General features: G+C 49.3%; 1 protein-coding gene across 1 annotated transcript; it reads right to left on the reverse strand.

Annotated features, from left to right (window-relative positions):
• Positions 1-535: 535 nt before the first annotated feature.
• Positions 536-9263, reverse strand: LOC311355303 (nuclear receptor coactivator 2-like). The gene is made up of 3 exons (XM_084475061.1): positions 9012-9263; positions 6983-7217; positions 536-4821 (listed from the first exon to the last, which is right to left on the reverse strand). The coding sequence occupies exons 1-3, from the start codon at positions 9185-9187 to the stop codon at positions 4810-4812; spliced, it is 423 nt and encodes a 140-aa protein (XP_084331187.1). The 5' UTR covers positions 9188-9263; the 3' UTR covers positions 536-4809.
• Positions 9264-9792: the final 529 nt, after the last annotated feature.

Raw genomic sequence — 9792 nt, forward strand, 5'->3', positions numbered from 1 at the left:
CGAGGGCCGGAGGTGAGAGGCGGTCTGCTGGGAGGATCGTCTTCTCTCTCGGTCTGTGGTCATCTGAGGCCACGGGAGGCTCACGCTACTGTATACAGTCAGGACCGGAGACGCTCCACACCACCACCTCTTCTCATTGGTCGAAGCCCCCCCCCCCCGCCGTCCCCCCCCCCGTCCCCCCCCGTCCTCTTAAGCACGCGCCGCGGCGGCCTCCTGTCACTCACTGGTTTGGGATGATCCAACAACTCGTTCGCTACTCGTTATTTAATTCATCACATTTAGAAATGTATCTTACGGAATTGTTGGGATCGAATAATTACAACATTGTACTAAAAACAATAAAACAGTTGCGTATAGGCCTGGAAAATGGTAATGAAATTACAAGTGTCATTTTATTCAAATAAAATAAAATAAATACCTCTCGATAATGATTTGTTTTCACACATCATTACATTCCCCAAACCAATTAAGACATCTGAACGAGCTTTCGTTCCACTGCCCCCCGCCCCCGATGAAATAAGAGAGGCGCAGAAAGCAGGTTTAAATGTTGCAATAACAGAATTCTTTATTTACAAGGCAAATAGCATCAGCGAAGCCATATTAGTTCACAACTTGCATAACTGTGGTTTTAACTTCTCTTGTAGGCCTATGATCTAACTTTTGCATAAAACGCTCACACTAAAAGATTACACATGTGGATGATGCGGGGGGTGTATACTGGGGGGTATACTGGGGGGGGTCTCTGTGACGACGCAGAAAGAAGAAATAAAACAAAATAATAAAAGAGTCGGAACCGCGCAACAATAAGCTTCCCGGGAAAAAAGTCCATGTAATTCACATATGCCATATTGCTTCAATATCCCCAACACACACTCCTCCTTTCTCTGCGTGCGCATTTCAGAAACAAAAAAAATTAAAAGAAAATCCGTGAAATAAAAAGTCCTCAAACCAACACAAACAAAAAAGAAACTGAGCAAAGAAAAAGAGAATAAAGTATAGTGTGGCCCCCCGTGTGTCCGGCCACTCGGACAGGGGGAGCCGCATGGGGCTGACCCCAGTTCACCAGGACCCCCACTCTATACAGTCAGCTTCATAATGTACAAGAACGAGCACGGACGAGATCTAAGGCATTATGCTGGGTTTTTTAGCATTTCAAGGTTCTTGCATTTTCTTTAGCTCTAAGAAATTGGCAGACGATACAAAAAAAGACATTGAAAGACCTTCAAACTGATAGGTAGAGATAATTCTTTTTTTTGTGTGTGTGTGTTTTGTTAAATGGGTCAAAAGTCGAGAGAATTTTTTTCCGAAGGGCAACGAAATTGTTTGCTCCCGTCCCTGTTTTACAAATGCTTTAAAAAAATGCATTGCTACCACATGGCTTCAAGTCGTTTCAAAATCTGGACAATCTTTGGAAATTTTGCAAAGGGGTGTGATAATGATTCTTTTAAAAACGCTCTAAAATGCTTGATTTTTTTTTGTCATCATGGCTGTTATATTTTCAATAACAAAAACAGCATTTTATCAAAAAGTGTTACCTCCATTACAACAAAACAATGTAACACAACTCCACCCAGGCCCCCCGAGTTAATATAGACCACCCAGCACTGGAGTTGATCCGATACAAAGTTTGAAATCCTGTATTTTGGGAATTCTATAATAACAACAATAATAATAGTAATCATAAAAGGGCGGGCGATTTTGCCTTTCTAAATGCTTCACAAAGCAGTGGAACTGTCAACAAAAACTACCCAACGAAAAGCATTGATGGTGGTGGTGGTGAGGTCCCTGACGTCATACACAGACGCGTCAGTCTCTCCGTGTGTCGGGAGGCAATACATTCAGATCGAGTGGACCCCCCCTCTCTTTGACAAATATACTGAAAGTCTAAGTGGACCTGGGAAGTGACATCATTCATTTCGTTGAACCCCTGTATCAGAGGTCGGAAACACAAGTCCAATATGTATTCCTGCAATATGAAAAAAAAGAAAACAAAATCCTAAACCTAAAATAAAAAGGGAAAAAAAACCATTGAATTCATAAATCCATTTGAAAGGTGTGAGTTATTTGGCTTGCTCCAAGTCATTCCTGGGATAAAGTAGTTCATATCAAAAGTGTGTGTGTGAGAGAGTGTGGCGTGGATGTGTTATTTTTTTTGGGAATATGTTTTTTTTTTCTTCTGAGGTTAGATATGAATTTGCTTACGGTCTCGTGAAAAGAGGCCCGAACTGAACCCCTCCCGTAGGACTAAAGGATGGCATGTTCTGGTTGAATACTTTGATAGTAACTGCCTGAGGTCATACAATATGGCTAAGTGTCTTGTCAGAGCTGTCCCCCCCACCGTGCAGCCTTAACTCTGCCCTCGATTGGCCCGAGAGAGAGACAGAGACAGAGAGGGAGAGAGAGAGAGAGGGAGAGAAAGAGCGACAAAGAGACAATGAGAGAGAGAGAGAAAGAGAGAGAAAGGGCGAGAGAAAGAGAAAAAGAGGGAGTGAGAGAGGAGAGAAGGAGAGAAAGAGAATAGGCGCCACAACACCCCCTCAGCCAATGCTGCATAATCGCAATAGGAATCAGGCCTGGTGTCTGATGTCTAACTTGGTACAAACTGCAATAAAAATCATCTTTTTTTTAATACTGCATCCAAATAAGGAGGAAAAAAAAGAAAGAAAATAATGTCTTTCTTCCGGAAAACTGTACAAAAATTACAAAAACCAACAAAAGAAAAAAAGGAGGAAAAAAGGAACGGAAAAACCCCAGAGGATTCTCCAGTAATCGTTATTGCTTGTTTACGTCACACCAGTACAGTTTAGCAGCTTGTATGAAGCGTTCTTTTTTTTTTTTAACTCCAGACAACATAGAAAGCACAACTTCTGTTTTGTATCTCTCACTTTGTCGTATTGTATGGCTGTGTTGCGTCTCCTCCCCGTTTCCGTTTTTAGTTTTTTTTGTGATCGTCCAACGTTGTCTTTTGGTGGTGTTCTATGCTAAAGGCAGAGAAGCAAGCGATTATCTGTACACTGTACACACAGCACGCACCCCTCCCCCCCCTACCACCCCCACCCCCGCCCTGAACCTTAGGCCCCGCCCACCGTCCCAGCTCCGACCCCACCCCCTCACTGACTAACCCCGCCCCCACACACCCCCCCACACTCCCGCCCCTGTCTGCATCGTACCAGGACGTGGGGGAAGGGCTTCCCCAAAATACACAAGGGGGAGGGACGAAAAATAAATCGTTAATAAAATTAAAACCCGATGCTCTGCTTCCGTCCAAGATGCAGTTCTGACCAGACCAGGGGGAGGGGGAGGGGGGGGGGGGGGGGGGGACTTCGAACCCGATACAAGCGATAAAATAAATAGGAAAGAAAATACAGAACTAAACAACGGTTTGTCATTATCGGTATTTACACGCTCTGTTCTCCTCTTTATAACCACAGGATTTTGACATCTTTTTTATTTTCTCTGAACTACAAGACCAAAGAAGAAGAATCCATAAATCGAGGTTAATAGGAGAGTCTCTTCAAAAAAACAGAAAGAACACAACCATCTTCACGGATAAAATGATAAAAAAAAAGTGCTTCTCTCGCACTTTTCACCACCTTAGAAATATCTGTGTTTTTTTTTGTTTTTTTTTACTTATCTCGTCCTACTAGAATAAAGAATCATCTACAATAATTAAAATCTATACAGAAAAATAAAACTTAATTTAATACACTATAAACCTCTGGACTAAAATTAGTCTAATCATACAAATCAATCATTCCACTCACAATCAATTCTTCTGCAGTGTTTTTCTCTCGTTCGCGAAAACCACGTCTTCATTCTACATCTTTATTCTCACTCATCAGGGGGGGGGGGAGGAGGGGAGGGGGGAGGAGGAGGAGACAGAAAAATAAGAAAGAAAACGAGAGCAGAGAAGGCAGAGCTGGCTGAGTGTCTCCGACCAGGACAGCTTGTTAGCTTAACTTCGCTAAGCTAACAAGCTACGTCCTTCGCTGCCATTTCAGAGGGGGCTGAGAAATACCTGTGGGGGGGGGGGGGGGGGGGGGGGTTAGGGGGAGGGGGGGGGGGGGTGCGAGAAGAATGACAAGTAGGAGAAGAAGAAGAAGTAGAAGCAAGTGAAACCAGAGCGCAGTGTGGGTGTACATTGTCTTTGAGATGAGATTGTAAATGGCCGCTGTCCACTGAGAGGAATACATTCATCTGAGCGCGGGGATTCCAAACTCGCCGCCGCCGCCGCCTCAAGCCCCTCCCCCCCCACACCCCCCAACCCCCCCTCCCTCCCTCGCCGGAGAGGGGAGGGAGGGGGGGGGGGGGGGGGGCCCGCGTACAGTAAGTCACACCAGGGTGAATGCAGTCGGCCACGCGGCTCATGGCGAGGTCCCGCCCAGTGAGGGGCGTGGCACGTCCTATGCAGTTCCATAAGCCCCTCCCACCGTGACAGACCCCTCCTCCTCCTCCTCCACCTCTTCCACCCCCCCCCCAGCCCCCCCCAACCCATGGCGATATCGTCCCGAGGTCACTCCGGTTGCCCGGGGCAACGTGGAAGGCCGATCGAGGTGGGTTGGGTTGGGGGGGGGGGGGGGGTTAGGCTGAGGTCAGAGGTCAGGGTTGGCGGGGGGGCGGCGGTGGAGTGAGGTCGGTTGGAGGCAGACTGATTCGAGGTGTCCCCGGTGGGCTCTTGTGGTCATCTTAGTTGTGTGGTTGAGAAGGGGGGGGGGGCCGCCAGGCAGGGGGCCGGGGGGAGGCGGGGGGGGTGGGGGGGGGGGTCCTGGGGGCCAATCACAGAGGAGCAGGCGGAACACTCCCCGAGGGTCAACAGTATTTCTGGAGAGAGACAGAGAGACAGAGAGAGAGAGAGAGAGAGAGAGAGAGAGAGAGAGAGAGAGAGAGAGAGAGAGAGAGATAGACAAAGACAGAGAGAGAGAGAGATGGACAAGGAGAGAGAGAGAGACAAGGAGAGAGACAGACAGAGACAGAGAGAGAGAGACAGAGACAGAGACAGAGAGAGAGACAAAGACAGAGAGAGCCATACAGACAGAGACACAGACAGCGAGAGAGAGACAGACAAAGACACAGATTGATTTTCCATAAGACAGGTGATTCTGTGCATCCATCCCTGAACATGTGATCAAAGTGGCCGATTGCGTCATCGCTCAGCGAACACGCCGAGGGAAAAAAACAATCCTACTTATTTCATCGCTCTGACGAGACGCCGTTAAAGTCCCAGCCCGCGGCCGTCCATCTGCAGCTGCCGCACTAATGGCCGATGGGTAAATAATTGAAAAATCTAAGTGCCTATATATTTCTATAAGCAGGCGAGGGGACTATATATCCAGTGACAGATATACTGGCAGCGTGGTACAACGGTCAAGAGTGCAGGCGATCACACAACAGCGTCTTGGTAAAATATTCATGGCGTTTAATTGGGAGCTGAAAGCACTGGACGTGCAGAGACACAGAACGCGGACGCTCGCCCGCGGTCGAGTTCAACTGCATTGTTTGAGGGGAATCATTTTGTATTCCCCGCCGGTGACCGCCCAACACGCCGCTGAGATCGTGACATCAATGTCACCGTCCGCGTCAACTTTGTGTGCGGCATTTCGGAGTGTGCGTCTCCTGTTGGTGAATGTGTACGTTAATGTACGATGGGGATTCAGTGTTTGAGAAGGCGTGTATATCCCCCGCTGGGGGAGCGCGTGAGGCGACGCCCGTTTCGGGGGCTTCAGCGATGGAGAACCGTTCAGTGTGTTCCGCTGGCTGGCGAGAACGGTAAACGTAATCCTCGCAGATCGAAACGTTTCTCGTGGAACCGGCCCTGCGGTGAACGACCGGCCAGCGACCGGCATGGCAGGAGCGCCGGCGATGTATCGATGATTAGAGAGAAGTATGGCACGCCATTTAGCCTCTACAAAACGAATTGGCTCGGGTCTAAAGTGCCCACAGATCACTCCCCCCCCCTCTCCGAGTTCACGTCGAACTCTGCGGGTCTGGAAAAGTGACACGCTTAAGGAGAGTAAATTATTCACTAGCAGGTCTGTTGGATAAGTGTACCCAGACACTTACGTTCTACCGAAGAGGAGAACGAGGCTGTGTGTGAATCCGGACCGCTGAGCCCCAGCAGAAACATCTGCGCGACGTTCAAACGTGGATACAAGGTTTCCCCTGAGTGTGTGAGCGCAAGGGCGGGGGGGGGGCTCAGGCTAAAACATTGGTTATCTGGTTTAACTACTCGACACTAAGGCCATGAATAAGCAAATAAAAAGGCATTATGGTGCGTTCTGGGTCCCCAGACATGGCTGTTTACGTTGTAGCCCGGTGGGGTCTATTTGCTGGAGCCTAAGAGCAGCTCTTAGGCCTGGACTCTGGAGGTAGTAAATCTGCATCTCTCTGAAGGCCAAGGGGCCAGCAACTCAAGGTCGTCGCTGGTCCAGGATGGGTTTGAATGAGAGAAGCTAAACACAAGGTGGACGATTCATTGGCCGCATTGAATCTTGGGTGTTCAAAGTAGGCGTGTGAGTAGGCGTCTGTCAAATGCGTAGCATTCAACTTTTTGGTCGAATTATAAGTAGCATTAAAGCTCATTTGTCACCTTTTACCAGCGTTATTCGAGCGTCTTTTCAGTGTTTTGCACTGCGATCCGCATGTTGACGAGTGAACGGAGAACGTTTTGTCTCAGGTTGATTTGACACAGTGGGCACCACACCCGTCGACTCATTCAGTCACGCCCCTAACAGTTCACACTGTACACGTCCGTCGACGGATCTCGTTGACTTTGGAGGCGCTCTCGAAATGTGGGTCAATCCGTTCCGTCGACTCCGTTGCCCCCCCCCCCCCCCCCCCCCGGTACGTCAGACACGCCCTCGCCCGTCGTTGGACGTGTGCAGTGTGAACGCGGCGTTATTCAGTCGCGCCCCTTGACTCAAAATGTCGCGCAGCAAAACCCACCGATAAGCCCCTAGGCGTCTGTCGGTCTGTCTGTCTGTACCTGCTCCTGCCCCATGCCTGAGGGTATGCCCGGTGAGGGCCCGGAGGCCATGGCCGTGACGCTCATCTGGCCTGCCATCGGGCCCATGCTGCTGGTCTGGCCCATGTTGGTTGCCATGGAGACGCTGTTGAGGCCCATGCCGTTGCTGTTGTACATGTTGCCGTTGCTCTGCTGGCTGAACTGTGGAGACGCCTGCTGCTGCTGCTGAGGCTGAGACTGCTGCTGAGAGAACATGCTGGGGGAGACAGAGAGAGAGATTGAGAGACATACAGTCACACACAGAGACATACAGTCACACACAGAGACATACAGTCACACACAGAGACATACAGTCACACACAGAGACATACAGTCACACACAGAGACATACAGTCACACACAGAGACATACAGTCACACACAGAGACATACAGTCACACACAGAGACATACAGTCACACACAGAGACATACAGTCACACACAGAGACATACAGTCACACACAGAGACATACAGTCACACACAGAGACATACAGTCACACACAGAGACATACAGTCACACACAGAGACATACAGTCACACACAGAGACATACAGTCACACACAGAGACATACAGTCACACACAGAGACATACAGTCACACACAGAGACATACAGTCACACACAGAGACATACAGTCACACACAGAGACATACAGTCACACACAGAGACATACAGTCACACACAGAGACATACAGTCACACACACACACACAGAGACAGAGAGACAGAGACAGAGACGCAACAAAGGAGAGACAAGGAGACATACCTAGACACACACAAAATGAGAGAGACATACATAAGAGAAAGAGACATACATAAGAGAAAGAGACACACAAACACCACAAGAGAGACACACACACACACACACACACACACACACACACACACACACAATGAGAGAGAGAGAGAGAGAGAGAGAAGATGCAGACAGAGACTGAAAGAAAATTCAAGGTTGGACACTATTCTTGTAACACACACTTCTGTATGTAAGTATGTATTATTTCATTTTTCAATAGAAAAATGAAATGCTGGCATCTTTACGATTAACAAAGACTACCACTCCGGTGATGCAGCGTTAAGAAACTAGAAAACATTGTGGTATATGGATCCTTATTGTCGGAAGGCGAGTCCAACAGTTTCGATGATTTCCTTCACAGCTAGATCTCCATCAACGTTTAAACCCCCCCAACACCAAAACCTCAGCATGAAGAGTCAACAGGAACTGATCCTTCTTGCGTCCGAGTCTTGAAAGGTGGACTCACCCAGCAAGGCCATCTCAATGGGATCACCTTAACGGTCCCATGTCGTGCCACCAGGTGTGAGTGTGATTAGCCGTTACAAGCCGTTTTGAAAATCTTATCGTTATGACATCACAGGTGGGCGTGTCCACCTAGACGTGTGCTGGATAGATCAGTCTGCCAGCCTACCCAGTGGACTGTAGCAAACGTTGCTCATCTATCCTTCATATATCTGTGTGGACACGCCCACTTGTGATGTCACTATGAAAACCCTTCCGTCCCTGTGCCACGACGGCTTGTACCAGCTACTCACACCCACAGCTGGTGGCATTAAAAACAATAAACCAATAACCCATTTAAACAATAACCTGACAGGTGGAGGTGGAAAACACCGTCCACACCGCCCACCCCTCCCTGCGGTGTAGGTGCTCGTTGGTCAACATTGGACGGCAACAAAGCGTCTGCGCTCTACGCTTGGTTACGACTGGCGACCACAGATGGGACGGTCGTGTGTTCGAGCCCTGTAGCAACCGCTAACGTAATGACCGCCGACAACCGTAATAACTGAGGTATCACTTTATTTTATTTTCAATTTCTGGAGAGAAACTGTCACACTGAAAATAAAATAAAGTGATACCTCAGTTATTACATTACTGGCTCAGTTATTACATTTTCAAAGGATTTCTTTTAGGGCCAATAACGTAATAAGTTATTACATTATTGGCAAAGTGTTATTACGTTATTGGCTCAACAACTTTGCACCCTGCTGCCTCACCTGTTCCCCGCCATGTTGCCCTGGGGCCAGCCGTTCATGTCGGGGGACCCCTGGAAGGCGGCGCCGGCCTGGGCCTGCTGCATCATGGGAGACGGGGCGTGGGTCATGCGTGGCGAGAGCATGGGGCTCTGGGGCGCGCCGGGACCCCCGAACCCCCCGTCCGCCTGCTGGCTCATACCTGCGGCCGGAGGAGGGGAAAACAAACGCACCCGTTTACAGAGTCCTGCAACGCCAACACTATCAGAGTCACACACACTATACACACACACAGAGAGAGAGAGAGAGAGAGAGAGAGAGAGAGAGAGAGAGAGAGAGAGAGAGAGAGAGAGAGAGAGAGAGAGAGAGAGAGAGAGAGAGAGAGAGAGAGAGAGGAGAGAGAGGAGAGAGAGAGAGAGAGAGAGAGAGACGCACATGCCACGGGGGGGGGGGGGGGGGGGGGGGGGGTGGGGAGAGACACGACGGTGATGTGAGACAAACCAGTGGTGGACTGAGGCTCCTGGGGGTGAGTCAGTGAGAGGACGGGTGAGTTAGTGGGAGGGAGAGGGAGGACGGGTGAGTTAGTGGGAGGGAGAGGGAGGACGGGTGAGTTAGTGGGAGGGAGAGGGAGGACGGGGTGAGTTAGTGGGAGGGAGAGGGAGGACGGGGTGAGGCGGGGTTAATATTGGCACGCGGCACCGGAGTGTTGTCTCCATGTGTGTTAAGATCAGTGGAGAGGAGAGAGAGAGAGAGAGAGAGAGAGAGAGAGAGAGAGAGAGAGGAGAGAGAGAGAGAGAGAGAGAGA

This window comes from Micromesistius poutassou (assembly GCF_964030765.1).
Source record: "Micromesistius poutassou genome assembly, chromosome: 11".
Lineage (NCBI taxonomy): Eukaryota > Metazoa > Chordata > Actinopteri > Gadiformes > Gadidae > Micromesistius > Micromesistius poutassou.

Excerpts from the sequence above, each read along its gene's own strand:
- LOC311355303 (XM_084475061.1), bottom strand. The coding sequence starts at position 9,187 with ATGAGCCAGCAGGCGGACGGGGGGTTCGGGGGTCCCGGCGCGCCCCAG. Across the intron at positions 7,218-9,011 it reads GGCAACATGGCGGGGAACAG|CATGTTCTCTCAGCAGCAGT; the intron begins GTGAGGCAGCAG and ends TGTCTCCCCCAG.